The sequence below is a fragment of the Heliconius melpomene genome, chromosome 16, assembly GCF_056956725.1.
Source record: "Heliconius melpomene rosina isolate 202511_hmr_F chromosome 16, ASM5695672v1, whole genome shotgun sequence".
Lineage (NCBI taxonomy): Eukaryota > Metazoa > Arthropoda > Insecta > Lepidoptera > Nymphalidae > Heliconius > Heliconius melpomene.
Window position 1 is genome coordinate 643929 of NC_140404.1, and position 22707 is coordinate 666635.

The 22707-nt window shown below is 37.2% G+C and overlaps 2 protein-coding genes across 9 annotated transcripts in view; one reads left to right on the plus strand and one right to left on the minus strand.

The window, feature by feature from the left end:
• The window catches only part of eIF5 (eukaryotic translation initiation factor 5), a 30492-nt gene extending 8056 nt beyond the window's left edge, over positions 1-22436 (plus strand). For 2 of the 8 annotated variants that reach the window (XM_085199619.1, XM_085199618.1), the window contains exons 3-10: positions 10496-10601; positions 10945-11056; positions 12242-12470; positions 14522-14639; positions 15513-15699; positions 16088-16186; positions 18882-19023; positions 20294-22436. In XM_085199619.1, coding sequence (XP_085055745.1) covers positions 12314-12470; positions 14522-14639; positions 15513-15699; positions 16088-16186; positions 18882-19023; positions 20294-20967 — 1377 coding nt within the window. In that variant the 5' untranslated portion in view covers positions 10496-10601; positions 10945-11056; positions 12242-12313 and the 3' untranslated portion in view covers positions 20968-22436. Of the gene's footprint in view, positions 1-10495; positions 10602-10923; positions 11057-12241; positions 12471-14521; positions 14640-15512; positions 15700-16087; positions 16187-18881; positions 19024-20293 lie in introns of those variants that run through there. The other 6 variants (XM_085199625.1, XM_085199624.1, XM_085199621.1 and 3 more) reach the window with 5 other exon arrangements.
• LOC146530631 (histone H2B) lies at positions 16861-17400 on the minus strand. Its single transcript, XM_085199626.1, has one exon. It carries the CDS (start codon positions 17304-17306, stop codon positions 16932-16934), a length of 375 nt encoding a protein of 124 aa, XP_085055752.1. The 5' UTR covers positions 17307-17400; the 3' UTR covers positions 16861-16931.
• Positions 22437-22707: the final 271 nt, after the last annotated feature.

A 22707-nucleotide genomic window follows, 5' to 3' on the forward strand; every position in this document is an offset into this window, starting at 1 on the left:
CTGACCGCAGGGACCTACGCAAAAGGGTCGCGACTATTAAGAATATGGACGTGCGGATATTAGTATTATTATTATATCCTTTTTAATAATAAAAACACAAGGTGTTTTGTTGTAAATGGACCACTCCATGGGGAAGATTTAATGTTGAGACCCTCGGTTGTTTACTTTTTATAATTGAATGGTAGATTGACAATATAATTTATGTATAGTGGGAAATATGTTGCTGACAGTGGTGATTCATTATATTAGAGGCACTTCGTCAGAGGCGGTTGTGTTTTCCGCTCCTCTAACAAGAGGGAAGTTCCCTCCACCCGAGGTCCAATCAATTATGTAATTTCACTTCATTGCTGACATAACTTTTTCAAACACAGACATTATAACTTATAATGAATATTTATCGTACGGCTTACGCAAGTCAGTTCGGATCCAAGTCATTGTCTTCGCCTTCCATTAACTTGTGATTATCAAAACTTATTCCACTTTCCAAACGAGAGGCAGCTCAAGGTCCGTTTGCTAATAAATTAAATATATAATCTGTCTTAATTAGATATATTTTTTTCCATATTAAACGTCACTTTCGACATTTTGAATGTCGTTTCGATTACGCCTTGGGGGAATTTTTTATTTTAATTTCTTCGTTTTCGTGCAAGATAGACGCGGCGTTGAGTGAAGATTTGAGTGCGTGAGGAACGGACTCTAGATTACCTCTGTTATATGCGGGACACATCGTAAAGGTTAAAAAACTAAGTAATTGTATTCATTCAAGTATATTTATGAAAAAAATGACAAATTACTCCGCTGCCCACTTTCCGCCGAATTCTTGTGGCATTGTGTGTTGAATGGCGGAACTTGACGCTGCACTTAAATATTGATATTTGTAAATAAAACCACATAATAAATTGATGTCTATAGATAAGATCCTAGCGAACTAAATTGCGGTTACTACCATGAGAATATATGTATAATATTATATACCTAATATGAACAAGTCATATCCATTAGGATAAACGATCTCAATAAATGCTATAAATCTACTATATAGATTACATTCGAGAAATGGCGGCAATAAATAAAAGGATCTACGAGATAAACACTTTAGGTTGCTTTATTGAATTGGCTAAAAGGAAATCTCCAGCTCAACGCCTTTCTAATACAATTAGAACGATTTCTTACACGCTATTTGTTATCATTTTTGAGGCTGCCGTGGCGTTGTGTGGGCAACATCTGATTGTTTGTGGGTTCGATTCCCACCCTTACCACTTAACGTGCAACGCTTCGGATTCGTGCAGCGCGTGGGGAACGAAGTGTCTCAACATTTTGCTTGTGACATGGCTTTGCATCAAAAGATGTAAAGCTTCTTGTTATCATTATTGTTATTGATCGTATACAAACTGGATACAAATCATATTTTATTTTTCTTTGGTTTAATGTAATAGTATACCTATTACACAAATATGAATTATTAAGAAGAAATACCTAATTAAATATTTTTTTATATTCGTTTGACTGTTTAACACTAACTCTAATGCAGTGGACATTAGAGTTTTCCAAATAAATATAAACATTAAAAAAACACATAGTTTTTCTGTTTGCTTAAAGTTATTTTCCGTAAATTCTGTAATAGTGTTTTTGGCATAATATTTTAAAATTATACAAAATTTGTATCTTGATCAATATTATAATGTTAAAATAATAAAAGACCATTAAATATGTTGTAAAAAAATAGTTTTTTCTTTGGTGTTACTAAAATTGCACAGGATCGTCGGCCGCCGGGCACGTGGCGTACGGCACATCCCGATGCCCTTATCGATCCATCGAGATGCGTATAGACTATAGACGATGTGCGATATGCCTCTACTAATACTTAATGACACGCGCAATGTTTCAAATTTTGGCACTTGTTCTCTGCTTGCCGTGCTATAATATGCGGGATAAAGCGTGAAGCTGAAAAAAATCACGACATATGAAATGCGAACGATTGATTTAAAGCAATTAGCCGACTGTGGGACATAAAGGGGGGTAACGAGTTTATGTTTGTTCGTTCCTGGGTGGCATTGTGGGTGCCAAAGGGACGGATTTTGATGATTCTTACTAATAAAGACTTAATTAAACACTATAGCCAAAGCTAATAATAATTATTCTATTTGTAAAAATAAATTAAACTGATTATATATCTGATTACTTACGTTAAATATACTAACATTTTAAATATATATGTATATATATATATATTTAAAATGTTAGTATATTTAACGATCCGTCTATGTAAGGTTTTACAAGGGTGCTAATTTTTTGAATCGGGTACGGTTCTGGTAGGTTCGAGCCAGAATCGATAGCACAGCGCATGCGTGTATATTCACCCTCCCCCCTGACTTCCTGCGAAGCCTTCCACGCCGACGGCAATGCGGAACGCCGTTTGTGCAATGGTAAATTTCAATACCAATATCCTGGTAGACCTATCTCGGTTTTTATTTATTTCTATTGTTTGAAGCTACTTAGAGCGCGAGCCATATGTTATGGTTTAAACTTTAAATTATTGTTTCGAAGATTTTAGACTGTATAGTGTATATAGAAAGTTACTTAAGTATGCTTAACTTTTAGCTATTCATATTACGAAAAATCAACTAGATACAATCGTTTGGAGAAAGAGGAACCTATTTTAAACTGCGCCTCGAAAACGTCAAAATTTTATATATAAAATTAATTGCACATAATGTGCATACATTGAATTTATATGTTCGTTGATATTTCTCAAATACATAATAATAATTTGATTATTTTTGAAATTAAAGAACATCTTGTGATAGGTAATAAAGTAATATTCATATTATCTAGCTCAAATTAGAAAAGTTTTTGTTAAGCTTCACGTACATAGCAGAGAACCTGGGGATATAGTGTTAAAACACTCCATTCCCATTAAGACACTTCCGTTTCCCGCTTTTCGTCGAATTCTCGATACCTTGCGTGTTGAGTGGTGGCACTCAACGCCGTGCCTTGGTCTCGGCTTGCTCTATTTGCTCGTAGGTGTGAGGAAGGTGATTCATTCCAAGGAAGGTTTTTTTACACTGCGCTGCGCCGCACTGTGTTTTTGAATTTAATGTAACTTCATAATCTGAATGACGATACGATCAAACGACGCAAATTGACGTAAAATACAGTTCAGTCGAAAGGCGAAGTTAAAATCCGCAAAGCCCAAAAATATATACTATCAGAGACAGTAATTTCTTTTTTTCTATAGTGTAGCTGCACGCCCGCGCCGCGCCGGATACGACCATGTAGACAATTTGCATATGGCAAATGAAATTAACCTTGAGAGTGACGTTTACGACTCGGACATAACCTAACCTAGGGCACGTCAGCCGCTGCACGCTCGCGAGACGTGCACAGTGACAACTTTGCCTGCTTTTTCTCTTATCTTGGCTTCTCGGGCTGTTTTGGTTGAGTGTTGGTGTTGGACATCGTCTTATCGGGATATTTGTGGGTGCGATTCCCACTCAGGGGAATATTTGGTTGATTTTTATTAACCTGCTCTGATAGATGATGCGCGGCGTTGAGATCCGCCGCTGGCTCAAAAAATCGGCGATGTGTGGGAAACGAAATGTGTATGCGGGAAAAGCGTAATGCTTCTTTTGTTATTTATTTTAAATGTATTTATATTGATTTTAATTTTTTTTTTTGTATTATAATGATTTTAAAGTAAGAAGCTGAATGCTAAATTAGTAATGGTTTCAATTTTCATTCATTTGTTGTTTTTGCTAAAGAGTTAGTTTTTGAGAATTGTTAAAGAACAATTATATATTTAATTTTTACATTAATTGTATGAATCCGAGTATAAACTTAATGTATTCGGCTTAGGACAAGTTAAAATTTGCGTAATGTAAACTTCAGCCTGGTGCAGTTGTGCACTATGCTTATCACTCGAGCGGATATTGAACCCAAATTTCGGCCCACTGCGTGTATTCACTTAGGTTGTTCCACTGCGCCACGGTAAAATATGTTTCTTGGCCGATACAGTTCCTCAGTAATACGTTTGTCGAATGTACATTTTTAGTCTATTCCATAAACTTATACAATCGAATACGTTTTTCCTTTTCTAATTGTTAATTAGCGTGAGCCTAATATAATTGTTATCGTCTATACGAACATAATTAAAAAATACATTTTACCTGTCGGTTTATCCGATTTGAGAACTCTTGCCTTTAACATCTTCTGAGTGTTTGCATGTTTTCTGATTTTTTATGTAGGTAATAAACAGAGACTGATCTAGTGACTAATCACTCTACTCTCCAATTTCCAGATTTAAGATGACAGTTTCAAATGTCATATTCTGTAACTAGACGATAGATGTGACAAATATATGAATAGTTAATGGAATTTACCGTAGGTATACACGCGGGATACAGCGTGAAACATTTTTTTTAATCACGTCCACTGATTATTCCTTTGTTTAATTTGTCCAATCCTGATCAATTTGCCATTGAAGGTATCAACGTGATGCCCAGTGAGCCGCGAAAGTGTACGTTCGGGTTTACTCACGGTTGAGCACTGAACGATTAAATTGCCCTAGAAAAGGATATATTCGTGTAAACATATTCATTTAAATTTTAATATGTGTATTGTTAGATACAAAAAATCACAAAAATATACATATAATTGGAAATAGTAATTGTAATTTATTTCCAATGTTTTTTAATGACTATTTATAAGGTATCCTTTCCCATATGATAGCTCATGTTTTTATTTGTTAAACCATTATATGTTGTTGGCATTTTAGCGCACTTGACAAGAGAAGCATCTGAGTGTACAGGTGGTAGTTGTGGGTTCTAAAGCGGGGCTGTTTATGATATAACTAGGACTTACGTAGATAGGTAGTGACGAAGTGGTTTATTGCAAAGTTCTCGCAACGTGCTCGATAAAAGAAGTCAGGCCATTGCGGCGTGGTGTTACAGGTTCTAAGTCTGAATTGAGTCTCAGTCAGAATTGAGTCTAAGTCTGGTCTTTGAGTTCTGCCACTCAACACGCACAATCGAAAATAAGATAAAGTAGATTAAGGACCCTAAGGAGTGCTTCATCTCAAAGTTTAAAAAATATCAAACTGCTTAGCTATAAGGCTGTGATATTTTTCACCTTTCTTGCTCTAAAATACATTTACCAATTATAGAATTTTGTTTTTATCTGACAACACGACAGTCACGATTGTCACCGGAAGTCAACATCGATGTTTGATGTGTGACATGTAACGCGGGCGGAAGCTCTCGTGTTTCAATGATATCTCGCACATTTGCAACTGGAGCGACGATTGTTTGCTCCGAATCGATTTTGTACCCGTGTTCGTGCTAATTCTAGATGTGTGGTCACTGGCTATAATAACACCTAGTCGGTAATATTCTTGTTGCTTTATGACTGCTTTAATAGTATTTAATGCTTTAATAATATTTGTTAATATTTCTTTTTTTGCTTACGTTTCTCTTATTATTTGCAAAATAAGCGAATATGATATTTCGTTTTTTTTTCGTTTGTTATGGGTTCGATTCCAACTTGAGGAAATGGAATATTGAATGTTTTCTTGTGTTCGCTCTGGTAGCGAGGCAAAGCGCAGTTGAGTTCCGCCTCTCAACACGCAATTCGGCGGAAAGTGGAAAACGGAAGTATCTTAATGGAAACGAAACCATACATCGTGAAGCTAAAAAAGTGAAATGATTCTCTGATTGGAGAATGAGCCGACAACCGCCGCGGTGACGGTCACTCATTGTCCCACTGCACCACAGTGGCCTGAAAAAAGTTAATGATTTGGAAAAATATGTAATTATTTGAATGTGATTCAAAATAGTAGACAATGCGTTATGTATTGTCTACTCGTATTTACTCGTCGTTTACAAACAGAATGCCAGAACGATTATGTTATGTGTATTTAGTATTTACATAGCACGCCGTCACACCACACTCCACAGGTACTTGCGGTTTGATAGGAAATTATATGTAACGTGCGATATTGTTTCGTTTTTTTTAAAACACTTCTCTTTGTCCACTTTGGTATGATAAAAACATGTGTCTATTCCCCCCCCCCCCCCCCCCCCCCCCTAATCTCTTTTCAATTATTTGAAAATGGGAAGATACGAATTATAACAAGAGGTTTACTTTGTTTATCTTATAAGAGAGACCCGCAAAGCTATATAATATTATAGATAAATAAAGTTTCATAAATTCCCGTCATGCCACGCGTCGTAGCACAGTACATCATTTGACTGCAAACGCGACTGCTGCGTGTTCGATTCCCATTTGGGGGAAGCAATTATTTTAATTTTCTCATCTCTGGTAAAAATAGAAAGAGTTGAGAAAATGGAGATAGATGTCACTAGATAGACTATGTTCCCTCTGCCTATATTGCTATATGCGGGAAGCACATTGAACATTAGAATATTATTTATAAGTTAATGCAATGTTTAACGTTTGTATTGCTTTACTTATAGAAATTTGCCCTACGACGACATTGAACCTGCGGCCTCCAGAGGCAGAGGTCAATTAAATATTTATACGCCAATAAGTCTTAGAAACCAGTTATCGATACATGTTTTACATTTGTATGTAATTTGTTATATTTGTAATAGATAGCTATTTATAAACGACCAATGTTGTTTATCGCGTGTGTCTAGTATAGTGTCCTATTTTAGAACAGGCGTGTACACTATTGTTAGCGAGTTAGTATATAGTTATGGGTACTGTTCCCGTTTGAGATTTTATATTTAGACATTTTATATGCTTTTTGTCTGTTGGATGAATGGATTAGGTGCTACGTGGGTTGGTTGATTGCGGAATCTGAATGTCATTTGAAAGCAAATTATTTTATTCTAAATAAGCTACAAGCTTTATTATTTTTCACCGTTTTCACCGTTTGACTAAAATCACTTAACTTCACATCTGAGGAGAACCGGTGCAAGAAATTCCGAAATCTTGGAGAATGAAGAAAATTCTATATTTTATATGCCCCATAAAGTGTGGAAAATATGGCATATTAAAAAGGGATATTATATGGCATTAATATATATTCGTATCCATCTCACACTTAGCCGGACTCGACAGTTCGAGTCCGGCTAAGTGAATATATACAATCACTGGATTGTGGGAGTATTCTGTTTTGCGGATGCGTAAAGACTTCCTGTCTCCAATGTTGTTGCGATTGGTGATCACGATACGTCGGTGACCGCCGCGGCGTGTCTCGTCTGCCTGTTTCCGAGTTAGTTAATAAGTTTTTTTTAAATTTTACGCAACAATAAATTAATCATAGTCTCATAATATTTTTAAGTAATTTCTTTCGTTCGATTGTAAACGCGATAGTTGTGGGTTCGATTTGTACTCCCCGCGTGGAAATTTGAACTAATAATCTTAATTGAACTATTTTTATTTCCTCACTTTGGTAAAGGCCTTGTGTGACACAAAGCGCGGTGTTATTGAAAATGATAAGTATTTCATTTGTCCGAGTGGGATTCGAACCCATAACCTGTCGCTTTACACGGCGTCAGCGCACGCTTGTGCTTCCTGCACCACGACTTGCCTTATTTTTTCCATTTCTTTGATAAAATACATGCTGGTATAGAAACATAAAACGAAATCAATCAACTTTATTACTCCATAAACTTAGCATTGAGCAACGAATGTATTGGCAAAGAAAACTTTTCTAATATTTAATTTGTTTACATTTTTCTAAACACTATTTTCGGTATCCATGGCGCAACAATATCTATCGCAATAAATTTAATTATTTATTTTTATTTATCTAATAGAAATTTATTTCACTGCAGGGTTTTTTTAAAAACTTTTAATGTAATTTTTAGTCATCATACTTGTTTTGCATAATCTTCCGCTTGGTGTCGTTCTAATTTTTTAAAAGCTTTTTGAGTGGTTTTTTTATAAACTTTTAAATATATATTTAATAATATTCTCTATTACTATCTATCTTAATTCATTTTTATACGCCGATTCAAGAACAAACAACCTTGACAACCATAGATTTTAGTTTTGTTTTTAAATATTTTAAGTTTTGTTTACATTATAGATATGCAGCCTATACCTAAATATTGTAAAGGGATTGTTACTAAAAAAACTTTTAACTATACGTAAATAATGGACGCGTAAAAGATGTTTTGTGTAATTTAAGGAACCAAGTGATAAGACACTGTTCCCATTCCCCACTTCAATTCTCCATTTTCCGCCAAATTCGGAAGGCATAGCGTGTTGACTGGCGGAACTCAACGCCACGCTTTGTCTCGACACCAGAGCGAAGAAATGAAAATATTAAATATTTTAATTCCTCTATCGGGGATCGAACCCACACACACGCTTGTGTCCCTGCGCCACGATGTCTGTAGTTTCACAAAAATGTCGCTAAATTAATTATTAAATGAAATTGCAAATTATGACGAAAGCCTCTAACGATGCAAGATGCCGTAGCGTATACACTATGTATGTGTGTCAGCGGTGTCGCGGGCGCGGCGTAGCGCATTGCGGGCTTATAATTGGGGACGTACACAGAGTAACTAGTGGCAACATATACGTTTTGCATGCCAACTTAAACGAAGCTCTTTTGAAAATTTACATTACTCTGTTCTTTTTTGTAGGTCACTCTGATTATGTTATGCTGAAGTATGTAGTTTTATAATTAAATTTACAAATTTTAGGGGGGAAAAGCAATAAATGTCTTAAGATAATCACATTAAATTGCAGATTTTTATAATTTCCGAAATAAAAATTTACATTGTATCTGCATTACTCCTCTCGCGGGACAGATGCATATTGTAGGTTTGGTAGTAGGTTGACAGTGAAAAAAAAAAAACATTTTTTATGTTTTTTTTAAATATTTTTATGCCATATCATGTGTTGACGACGTCGACGAGATTGCCACTCGACCCCGGATTCAAAGCATCTCATTCGTATTACGGTCATCTCAAGAAAATGTTTTTCCCAGTAATAGAGGGCTCTCCACATGCTCCACAAAGCCTGCTTGTCACGCCTTACTGAAATGTCACTAAAATTAATGAAAGCTTACTTAATCACACCTGGTTGTATGTTATATGTGAAGTAGGTATACTACCTACGATAAACAACTCTGATAAGAAATGTCAAGGCAAATATTTAATATTGCGATAGTGTATTATTTTCTTATTTATACTTATTCCTAAAAAAATACGTTAGTTCTCCCTCAGCGCAACGAATTGATCTGATTGGTAACATCTGATTGGCAACATCTAACTGAAAACTTTGGTCTATTAAACCAAAACTATAATGAGTGCGTCGTAGATTTTAAACCGGAAACTATAAATCTCCAATAAATGCGACAACCGAAAGTATATAAGGTTTTATGGTATATATTGTACATTTGTGTGTAATACGCTTGGCGTATTGACCAATCACAGAGCTCTAGTTCAAGGACGCGCTCGTGTGAATACACACGCTATGGTAGTGTGCGTGACGCTGTTAAACTTAAAAAGCATTTTTAATCCTGACGACAGGAGGATTAGGCGTACATTCGCTTGTATCCTTCATTGGGCCTCGTATCGGCGATTTCATCACTACACGTGCTGTTGTTTTCAATTTGCAACTTGTCAGAGGTTTTTATACCTTCGCCGTTCAAGATTGGATCACCTTGAAGTCTTTGGTCGCATATTTGTAAAATGTCAGCTCTGTAGAGTTTTCGTAAGTTTTATAAAAGACACCATTAACAATGAATCTGTTTTGTCAAATTACTTTGTAACGTTTTTTTAAGCCAGAAATGTTTGATATTTCGACGTGTGTATTTTTTTACGTATTAAATTTTGACGGTCACCTAAGAAGCTGTAGCGACAGCTTATTGTATTTACTAGTATTACTTCCCACGTCATTTCCATTGTAAACTGATAAAGAGATAACAGTTGTCATAGTTCAGCAATCTGTGGTAGCACCGTTCAAAATAGATTTTTGTGAAAATAATCATTTAATTATTTTATAATAGGTAATATTCAAAGCCATTTCCTGCATTATACGGGATAAACAGAAAGAGAGCTTAAATAGTTTATAGGCTGCGTGATGAGTAGAAGTTACACTTTGTACGACCGTAACTTCACGTCCGATCGGGAAAGCTAATTGTGCTACGTGGGCATCAAATATCAGAGTGAATGCTACGATTTTTTTAAGGTTCATAAGAAACTAATGCTTTCTTAGTTACTTGATTTCCTATTTGCATTCTTTATCATTAAAAATTATGCCAAAAGTTCAAAATCTGTAATTTACTAATGACTTGGATATTATATGATTTATTTTGAATTAATTTAATTGCTATACAATAAAAAAAAAAATCAAACCCCCAAATAATTCCGGCGATTACTATGCACAAACAGTTCAACAAAAGGATAGCAATTTTAAAACTCATTAACTCATATTCTATTATATCTCGGTAACATACTTTCCAATTGTAATATTATATGTATTTCGTAGGGTAGTTATAACATATCAATTGTTGCAGAGACAACAGTACAGTGCGAGGAGAGTGGTCGGTGTCTCGCGGCGAAGGGTCCCGGCTGCCGGCGAGCGTGCATGACGCTTCACACACTAAGCAATACTGCTCGCAGGTCAGATGAAACGCTGTTTGTCACTCAACGAACTCAACTATGTAAATGTGTCAAAATTGTGGCAAATTCACTGAAATTATAGGGATTTTAGTAATCTATTAAAGTTTGTTTACGTATACTTAAAATGGAATCGTCCCTTGTAGGAATATTGTTGTACTGGAGTAGCATTCGTTATTTTAGGAAGCTATTAAAATATTCAAATTTTAAACACACTTAGATAGTGACCGCCATTGAACTTTTATTCCAATTTAAAGCGTAGTTAAAGATAAAGAATTAGCCTTAAAATTGGTGTCCTCATGCAAGAGTAAGCGTTCGCTCGTAGCCGCGGCGTGTTCTGTTACAGACGCTCAAAGTTTTGCAGTAACAGGCATCGGAAGTTGCTGCCGCTGCGGCAGACGTGACTGGCGCGCGGCGCGGGTCCCCGCCTGCGGCCCCAGCCCAGCCCGGCCAGCCTGGTGAGCATCGCCGCCCGCCCGACCGACCGACCCACCGACCGACCGACCCACCGACCGCCCCACTGACTGACTGACTGACTGACTGACTGACTGACTGACTGACTGACTGACTGACTGACTAATTAAGTTTGAAAGTGTCATCCACTCACCCACAAAGTGCAAACTATTTGAGTGAGTGCGTGATTGAAGCAATTCATCGGCGTTTCCGAGCAAGCATGCTGGAGTGCAACACCGTCTCACTACTGCAACTGACTAGTAAATAGTTTGCAATTTCTGATTGTTACTTGATTTGCATACGGACGAGCTTAATGTGACCATAACCGTTTTTTTATTCAGTTGCGTAGTTTGCTCTGGACACCCATCACCACCGAACCGACGTTTCTAATTGAGTGTAGTTACATTTAGTACCAATTATTTCGTTTAGTAACAGTTTTCGTCGTAACCAATTCTTGGATCCCCAGCATTTTGAATTACTAATTTTCTCGTTTATTGACTCTTGACTTATAGTGATGTTTACATTTTAGAGTTGTTAGTTTAGAACAATGTTGTCAACCATTTCACTAATTCAGTAGTTGTTTGAAATTTTTTATCTATTAGCTAGTTTCTCCTCCATTAGTTAGTTATTAGTTAAATCATCTCATTAAGAATATCTTTTATGTTCATGTAGTGTGCGGGCACACTATTACTTAGTTTTCAAACTTGAATTGAATTTCTTAGGGCCGTATTTATAAAACGCTCTCAAGTCTGAGATCGATTTTGTGATGCCGTTTTCATTCATAGATATACACTGTTCGTAACTTAACCAAGAATCACGTTAGTTTACATATAGATAAGATTAATAGAATAATAAGATGTCGTAATGATCTAAGTTTTTTTTTTATTTTCAATAATATAGAATGGATATTTGAAAAATATGTACCGATAAGACTTGGTGTTTTTGCATTAGATTGAAGAGATTGAAGTTCTGGTCAAGAGAAAAATTTAAACATTTTAAGTATTCGGTTCAACGTCTTGCGTTTGAGGGTGGCCTTAGTGCGTAGTGCGTAGTGCGTAGTGCTGTCTTAGAAATATTGCATGATGAGTGTTGGATGTACGCGCCGTGCTTTTGTATAAACTTATTATAATATTTGTAATTCTCTTATAATTAATAATAATCTAAACGTTTATCCATCAACATTGTTCTAGATCCAGTGTCAAAAAGAAACCACCATTGGAATAATTAGTTAATATAATAATTAAGTAATAGCCAGCTCAGCCATGGGGTCCGTGAACGTGAACAGGAATGTGGCGGACGCGTTCTACCGCTACAAGATGCCGCGCATCTGCGCCAAGGTCGAGGGTAAGGGGAACGGCATCAAGACCGTCATCGTCAACATGCTAGAGGTCGCTAAGGCGCTTGGCAGGCCGGCTACATGTGAGTGTTAAACTTTTTCTATTTGTAATTTACACTTTTTTCTCTCAATTTGTGAGTCCCTATTGCAATATAACATGCTTTAGCCTATATGCGCTAAAATGGAGGGCCAAAGGGTGACGGAGGGAGTGGTGGGGGCAGGGTTGAAAGGGGCATTGTTAAAAAGCACTTGAAAATGTAGTCACGACCTTAGTATGTAATTTAGAAAATAGTCCTCGAATTAATTCGAGGTCGACAAGCTCTAGTCGGGCTCGCCGAATGAGGGTTCCGTACAAAAGTTGAAGGTTTTTTCTGAAATTCAAACTTAGCTTAGTCACAGCCCTTTCATCTGATACCTCACTTGAACTAGCGGCATTAATTACAAATTTTGTCTCCCTTTTATGGTTCTTATCTTTAAGAATTGAACTACAAATGTATAGATTTCGGGTACTACACCACAGGCAGTACACCTGTAGATGCTAGCTGCCAAAATTCTAGGTCAACCGGAAGTACCTTGTTAATTTTGATTCCCTTTATAGAGTCGAAATACGTTTTTTGCGGTATAAGCCATTTCTTTTTTTAAAGTAAATGTAGAAATACGATTTTTTCAGGAAATCAAGGGACCGTAGATCTGAGTACATAGTTTGAATTTCCGAGCGTGCCTAAGATAAGAGCTCTTGACAGACAGACAAACGGACCACAATGTGATCTTATAATGGTACCTTTTTTCCTTAAAAGGTATTATTATAATTATTTTAATAAATAAAACAAGTAAAATTAAATGAAAACAAAGTAGCTGCTCAAATTTAACGACATTTCGTCTTGATAAATCTATTATGGTCCCCACTTTACCGCCCGTTCGTACTTCAACGTCCAATAACGTCGCCATCCGAAATGAATTCCTTAATGCACGATAAATGGATTTTACGCGACTTATAATGAAGTGGACGATTAAAGCTTTAAACTGTTGAATAGTTGTGGAAAAATGGTAAAAAGTATATTCGTACATAAATGTTTGACAATTTCTGTTGGTTTCTCTTTACGTCTTCTGCATTCAGTGAAGGAACCTAGTGCTATGACACTTCTCCAGTTTAGTTAAGTGAGACAATACACTATAATTGTCGGTCTCCTTGGTGAAGTCAAAAGTATAGTTCAAAAGTGCTAGTTTCAATTTTGAAGTAGTTTTTTATATGCAGTCTACGTGTCCAATTGAAATTATTACTCGTTGTGTATGACACAGGAGCCAGGCCTTACCGTAACTGGTTCTATATTTATCGGCAATTAAAGGTACTATACAGGTATTTACTATTCGCTTACCGTTTCCGAGGAACCGCTACCGAAATAAATAGAGGACTTCCGATGCAGGTACCAGGTATACCAGACAGGTATCTTAAATACCTGTACTGGATCAAAAAAGTAACGATACTGCTACGACGCCGCGTTACCAAACAGTGCATTTGCTGGCGGTCTCACTAAATATGAATCGTTTAATTTACTAAGTTATAGGTAGAAAGATACGCGTCATACCGATTAATTCAATACCGGTATTATAATAATACCTGTAGTTTTCCAGGTTAATATTATCATTCTCAGCATCACCTGTATCCTGCACGTATCAGGCAGGGGGGCCTAGTGTTAAGACACTTTACACGTTTTCCTTCCGAACCAGTACTTCCTGAGATAAATAAGCGCATTCAACCTAACTCTTCAGCCTAACCTAATTCTAACCTAACTCTTCAGCTTTGTAATATTAGTATATATCGTCTTATAACTTTAAATGTTAACCTGCTACTGTTAGCAGGAGAGTCTAGAGCCTATTAGTCAAATTTTCATGAGAGACAAATCTATGAGTGAAAACAGAAAAAATTATGAGTGTATATGTATTATCAGAAGGTTATTATAATTTAGAAAATTGATTTGTATTCTCTACTATATGAAATGAAATAAAGGTCAATTTTGTATTTCTTTTTACACTTTCGAATGGTATATAAATGTAGATAACGAAAAAAAAACCGGATTTGTCGCTTTTAAACTCTAAGCAGACGATATATCTTTATTTTCAATTTTGCTCTCAGATCCCACTAAATACTTCGGATGTGAGCTCGGCGCCCAAACGCAGTTCGACTTCAAGAACGAGCGCTTCATCGTCAACGGCAGCCATGACTCCGCCAAGTTGCAGGATCTGTTGGACGGGTCGGTTTGTTTATATTATGTGTATATTGTATATGGTTTAGGTGATTAAATCCTACTAATACTATAATTTAAGAGTGAATGTTTGTTCCATTTTAACGCAAGAACTACTGAATGGATTTTAATGAAACTGCAGTAATAGTAGATCATTTTGTATTATTTGGCTATAATATAACAATAAGCTTAATGGGGCGAAGCTGCGGCTGGGTCGCTAGTCGCGGCTTACTGACGGCAAGTAAGACGCCCCGCACAGCCGTAACTGCTGATGGTAGAAACGTGAAATTAAAACATCTGTTTATTTTTGTAATGTGGGATGAAATATCGGTTGAAAATTTATATGGATTTTTTTTCGGCACCGATTTTTATAAAATTTGAAATTCAGACTCATAAAAATATTAAATTGAACACGTGTTTTTTAGAATTCACTCTGTAAATTGAAAATTATTTCAGAAATATATTTAATAAATATTCGTTACCTCAAGTGGGCGAAGCCGCCCAGGTCGGCTAGTGTACAATATTATAACTATTACTTTAAACGTGACAATCAATGATAAGATTAATTATTAGAAATGGCCTGTTAATAATATCTAATATCTTTTTTAAATAAAACTATGTTAACTGGATTAAACGCGTATATTTAAGATACATCGTACGTGCGTGCCTGCCAGCGTGCACGTGCGTTTGGGTGTGTGTGCGTGTGTGTATAACGCACGCAATAATTACACACACATCTTTTATTAATCTCTTCTAATTATTTATTGTTTACATATTTTTGTAAAGCATGTTGCACTACGTACTACAGTATGTTATTTAAAAACTTTACGCCTTAACAGATTGTATATGAAAATATTTAAATATTTTCTGATATATTATCAGATTTATTCGCAAATTCGTCCTCTGTCCCGAGTGCGACAATCCCGAGACGGAGCTGATAGTGTCCACCAAGAGGAACACCATCTCGCAAGGCTGCAAGGCGTGCGGGTACCACGGCCCCTTGGAATTCAACCATAAACTGAATACCTTCATACTGAAGAACCCGCCCGCCGCCGATCATGGGGTACAGGTGCGTTGTGTCATACATAAATAATAATCAACATTTACATGAAAATGTAATATTAAATACAAAAATAAGCATAAACTAAAATGCAGTTTATTTGTAAAAAAAAACACTTCTGTGAAAAGTAATAAATTGTACTTTTTTTCAGAAAACATAAAAAAAATCCTAAGGCCAGTCATACTGCAGAGGCTCAAATGTGGAACTGTAAATACAACTGGTTCTGGGGTCGATCTGTCAGATCAGCTGTCGAATGAAACATTTATTTAAATTTATAGTTTCATTTCTTCACTCTGGTATAGAGGCGAAGCAGTATAAAGTATTTTATTCGACAATATTAGCCGCGAGCGGGTCAGTAGTAATTAATAAAATAATAATATAATATATTAAATTTCAGGGCTCTTCTATAACAGAGGGTAACCGCGGCAAGCGGTCTAAGCGCAGTGGCCCCGCTGCCAACGGGAATCATGATGGCGAAGCTCATGATGCTAAGAATGTATGTATTTTAACGGGTTTTTAAATCTGGTAATGGGTAATATTACTATATCTTTAGCAAGTCCTCACCAAAGAATGAGGATAGAACCCAAAACCATAATGTTAATAGACAATATTAGGTGAACATTAATGTAACGCGACTGTAAACGAGGGTTGTAAGGTTGTGGGTTCAATTCTCACTCGAGTAAATAAAATAAAAAGAGGCAAAACGCGGCGCTGAGTTCCAGTTTTTAGTATTAAGCTAAATAAATAAAAGCTTTTAAAAAACCTACTTTTTGAGATGAATTTCAGTACTTGTTTAATTTAATTTACAAATGCTAATAATGAATCATTTGCATTACTACAAGTCTTACGTTTTGATAGGTTGTTATCAAACAAATTAAAATAAAGATTACTTATACTTGTTGTATTAATGGCTTGATTTACAAGTTACAAAAGACAGACGTACCTGACAGACTCATGCACATCATTCGAGACTACTTATCAAACCGCTCATTTAGATATAGGGTAGAAGGCACCCTTTCCTCCAGTAGACCAGTTAGAGCTGGAGTCCCTCAGGGCTCCATACTATCCCCGCTTCTGTACAACCTGTACACTCACGACATCCCCAGAACCCCAGGTACAAACCTAGCCCTTTTCGCAGACGACACCGCCGTCTGTATAGACGCGCGCACACACACACATCGTCACACGGCACGTTCGCGAGCGCATTCGATTTTTAACTGTCGTCTCTTCGACGGACCACTTCACTTGGAGCTCGTGTACTTGGTGACGGCTTTGGTGCCTTCGCTGACGGCGTGCTTGGCCAACTCGCCGGGCAACAGGAGCCTCACGGAGGTCTGCACCTCCCTGGACGTGATCGTGGACCTCTTGTTGTAGTGGGCGAGTCGCGACGCCTCGGCGGCGATACGCTCGAAAATGTCGTTCACGAACGAGTTCATGATGGACATCGCCTTGCTGGAGATTCCGGTGTCCGGGTGGACTTGTTTGAGCACTTTGTAGATGTAGATGGCGTAGCTCTCCTTCCTCTTGTGCTTCTTCTTTTTCTTGTCCGACTTGGAGATGTTCTTTTGGGCCTTGCCGGATTTCTTGGCGGCCTTTCCGCTAGTCTTGGGCGGCATGATAAGAAAGGTTTGTAATTAGTACTATCGATGAGAAAGGTACACACTCTCTGCGTGCACGACGGTGTCGGTTAAAAAATTTCGTCGGATCCGGGTCGGTAGTCATTCCGTTCTGTGGACGCAGAAGCGCTTACGACGCGCGCCAGCCTTTAAGAGACGAAATTGACCAAGTACGTGTACACACGTCACAATCATCCAAACAGACTGATACACGACCGGACGTATCGTCCGGTCGTGTATCAGTCTGCATAGCTAACAGACTCCAAAAGTCCATGGACCGCATAGGTCGGTGGCTATCTCAATGGCGCATAGAGGTCAATCCCGATAAAAGTAACATCATATACTTCCCTTTTAAGTTGTTTGTACCCACTCATTTGTGCTAAAAGCAAACTCTCACTTAGAAATAAAATCCGACTCTATAAATCATGCGTCAGACCCATCTTCACCTACGCCTGTGTCGTATTCGCACAGACAGACCTTAACCGTTTACAAGTAATTCAAAACCGCTTCTTGCGTAATACTACCGGTGCCCCGTGGTACATGCGTAATACCGATCTCCATAGAGACGTCAAATTAGATTCAGTAAAAGAGCACTGCCGTAAGCTCTCTAGTAGTTATTTCACTAAAGCCGAATCCCATCCGAATCCGCTGGTGGTAAACTCGTGTAATTACGCCAAACGTCGCCCGTGGGATCGCCCAAGACCCCGGGATATTTTAACCGATGATGTTGACCCTATCACTAAAGCGAACGACCCTTTGCGAAATTTGTAGGTAGGGCTACACACAATCGCACACATACATGCTATGCACACCGTCTCCGCCGGTGGAGACGAGGTCCCAGCTTTACTGTGGCCCAATCGCGCCTCGGCGCGAGAGGAGCCAGCACTCACTAATCCAATAGGGCATCAAGAGCCCTCCCCAGTAGGCTTTGGTCGAACCGATCGAAGCAAAGCCCCCCACTACGAACGGTGTTCGCAAGTCGCGGTCCGAGTCTCAAACGAAACGCCCTTGCGCCACTGTGTTCTCTTTTGTTGGTACCTTCCACGGTAGCCATGCCAAGGTCAGAGCTCGTCTAGCTCGGCCTCCCCAAGCCCGGTGACGTTGTAGAGGCCGATATGGCCAACAGCATACTGCTCATTCGAAAAATGAAAAATGAAATGACTTGCTGTAAACATATTATAATAATAATAATAAACATAACACATTATAATAATAATAATAAACACAACAAAACAATCAACAATCACAATCATAATCTATATATATATATATATATATATATATATATATATATATATATATATATATATATATATATATATATATATATATATATATATAAAAGGACACGTTCCCACTGACTGAGGTGAGACGCACGCACAGCCGTAACCTCTGATAGTAGAAACGTCGTAAGGTCATAAATATATTTTATAAATATTCCTAGGATACAAGCGCGACGGCCCACCAGGCCGTCGCGGCTTCGCCCGCTGTACAGTACAGTATAAAAACGAATTACTTTAAGAAAAGTAATTGAATTAATATAATTTATTAAAATATATTTATTTATTATTCCAGGAAAGTGAAGCCCCCGTGACCCCCACGACCCCCAACCCCAAGAGCAAGAAGGAAAAACATAAGAAATCAGCTGATGATGATGATGATGATGGCAACTGGACGGTGGACGTTAGCGAGGAGGCAGTGCGGGCTAGGATGCAAGGTGTGTTTGTGTGTGTTGGGTTGTGAGAATTGAGAGTTGTTATTTTCAGCACAGTGTTGGGTAGGCAGAGGAAATTTAATGTTAAAACACTCCATTATCCACTTTCCGTCGATTTTTTCAAGACGTTGAGTGGTGGAACTTAACGCTGAAATTTTTGCGTTGGCGCTAGAGCGAAGAAATAAAAATATTAATAATCCATTTCCTCGAGTGGGGTTTCCTATACTTATAATCGTCGCGTTTCAGTTACACCCTTGTGTACTTGAGCTACGATGGCTTCATGTATTGTATACTGAGCTGTGGAATTAACATAGTGCTCTATTTTATTAGAGGGAAATTAAATTATTTTTTCTTCTGAATGGTCCTTTACAATAGTTGCGTTTTAAGTTTAATGCTGTGTTAGATTTAGATATGCATGAGAGCTATATTTTACAATATTGTAATATTTTTCTAGAAAACATAAAGTAGAGTTGTTTTTGTATGTTGATTTGTGATAAAAGTTTTTTTTACTTTTTCACAATTATCAGCTAATAAATTTTAATTTTTATAGCAAATAACTTAACCTGGGCTTATATCTAGAGGTAAAAAGTGATAAAAGTTCATGTTATGATTTAAGGATAATTATATTTAGTTTAACTTTATAAATATATTTTTAATAGACATTTAGAAAAAAAAAAAACCGAAACCCCAACTGCATAAATCTAAAAAGAAAATAAAGAGTCGGGAGCTCTTTAAATTATGCTGGGGTCCTGGTAAAGATTTTATTGATTGTAGAATTACTTATAGGTCCCGACTGTTAACCCTAATAAACTGTTGGGCTTGTTTACTTACTTTCCAGTCAGGGGTTTTTTTTTTTAAAAAAATATATATTTTTCACTTTTTTGTTAGGATTCAATATGGTAATGATAATCATGATATACCTTTTTAAAATTCTCGTATTGAGCTCTTGAATTTGATTGTGGTATTCAAAACCAAAATTTTTTTTTCATAAGTCATTGAACTTTTATTTTTTTGGTTTTGGGTCCCACATCCGACATGATTATTATTTTTTAACGTCACCTATCTAAGAACACTTGGGCTGCTAAAACAGAATCTAATGATACCTCAATTATGCAAATCCGTTCAGCGGTTCTGGAGATATGAGGTAATAAAGAATATTACATACGTACAAGATGCGCGCGAAAAACATAAGCCTTCCTTAGCAGTCGGGAAAAGTGTCATAACCTTTATTGTAAGGGTTGAAGATGTTGAGGTATTTATTTTGTTCTCGCAGACCTGACGGAGGGCGCCAAGAGCATGACGCTGTCCGAGGACAGCGAGAAGAACGAGAAGCAGCGCATGGACATGTTCTACTCGTTCCTGAAGCAGCGCGCAGACGCGGGCGCGGTCACCGCTGCCGACGTGCTGAACGAGGCTACGCGCCTCGACGTGCGCGCCAACGCGCCTCTCGTCGCCTTCGAGGTGCTAGTCGCGCCGCGCACGCTCGCCGCCGACGTGCGCCGCCACCGCGCCACCCTCCTCCGCCTCGCCCGCGCCGATCCGCGTGCACCCCGCGCCGCCCTTCATGCGCTCACTGCGCTCGCCGCCGCCGAACCCGCTCTGCTCCCCAAGCTGCCCGCCGCCCTCAAGCTGCTCTACGACCTGGACATCGTGGACGAGCGCGCCGTCTTGGATTGGGCCGCCAAGCCCTCACGCAAGTACGCGCCCAAGGAGGTGGTGGCCGACGTGCTGCGGCGTGCGCAGCCCTTCCTAGAGTGGCTGCAGCAGGCTGACGAGGAGGACTCGGACGAGGATGGCGACGGTGACGCCGACGACGACATCGAGATCGAGTACGACGACCGCGCCAAGGTGGAGCCCATCAAGGCGGCCGTCCGCGCACCGCCCGCCCCAGCGCGCGCCCGCCACGACGACGACGCGGACGTCGACGTCGACATTGACGCCATATGAGCGCACGTCTCGTTCGGAAATATTCTATTTTGCCTATCTTCTGCCTCTTTTATTGTATCGATTTCCATTTGTTTCATTTGTATCCCTTTTTTTAAATAAAATCATTAATAACCTATCATTATGTTTCCTCACATTTTGAATTTTCTATAGTTTTTTTATATTTAATTTATTAAATTGAAATGAAAAGCGCTTATGGTGTATATGTAACCTAACATTCGTATATGGACCCCATGTGCTGTAAAATTTTTCCTCTATACTAATTAGTAATCGCCGTACTCGTAAGTTAGACATTTTTAAATAGTAGACTCCAAAATTTATAAATATAGGCTTTACAATAAACACTGGAAAGATGACAGCTTTTAAATTAGTGTTATTATATATAATATTATACTATAAAAAAATGCATTTGAATAACCTAGAAAATTTTCAAGCAATATTTAAATTTTTACTCGAAGTAGATTTTAAAAAAGCTGTTGACTTTTTTTGCAAATCTTTAGATACGAATTAAAATAATTCGAAATACTCATATATATATATATATACATATATACTTACATGTATCATTTTGTATTTTTTACAATATAACTAGATTCAAAAATAAAGAAAATTACCTTATAGTCAAATACAAAAAGTATCTGCTTGACACAATTTGTTCATTTTACTTAAATTACTTTTTTATTTAATACACAGTACTGTATACTATTATGGCCATTATACGCAAATTTAGTATTTTAGATGTCGCATCTTTAAAATGAAAGTCAAAATTTCAACAATTTTTTTATTTCGCTGAAAATTTACTTATAAAATGCTAGAAATAATGTAATAAAACTTAATAAAATTTTAACATCTGGTAATTTCAAATTTTTAAATGAGTTCTCTTTAAGGATGCGAGAGGAGAATATGCTTTGAAATTAGGCAATTATCAATATTTCGTTCCTATATAAATTATTCTATATTTTTTTATATTATACATATATATGTTATTTACTTTTTTATGTTTTGTTTTGTCTTTTTCCCTCTACTGCAACTGAAAGCACGTGATCTCTTTTCTAATGATTTTAACGTCACAAACGCGCTTCTTACACAAATAGTTGATTATGGCATTAATTAATGTATGAAATGTTTAAAGATTTATTTAATTGTACATTTTGTAATTATATGTCAAGTTGGAATCATTTTATTTGTCTATTTTTAACTTAGTGTTCTGAAATTTAATTGGCAGAATGTGTTTTGGTCTTAGGCGTCTATTTTTTCCTCTAAATAATAAAATGGCGGGAAATATTTCAGCTTGACACTTGATTAATGTATTTTTAGGTTATTTTGTCAGTAATATGGAGATGCGTAGTTATTTTGTAACATGAAGACTCCTCCATTATACTACTCTTATTGTAATAGAATATTTTTTAAATTGCCACCTGACAATTTTATTACATTTGTTTTTTTGTATTCAATACATTTGGATTCTGAAATCGTTTTATTTATTTTAATCTCCATTATAATTTATTTGTGTTTTTAAATCACACTACCAGCCAAAAACAAACTAAAAGTTGTTTTCATTACCTAAAGTTTTATAATTGTTATATATAGTATTTCATTCTTATTATGATGATGCAGGACATGAGAGCCAATGCTCTAAACACACAGGATGTTACAGATCGTGCAAAGTGGAGTAGGTTAAGCAGGAAGGCAGACCCTGGCAACATACGCCGGCATTAATGCCAAGAAGAAGAAGAAGAAGTA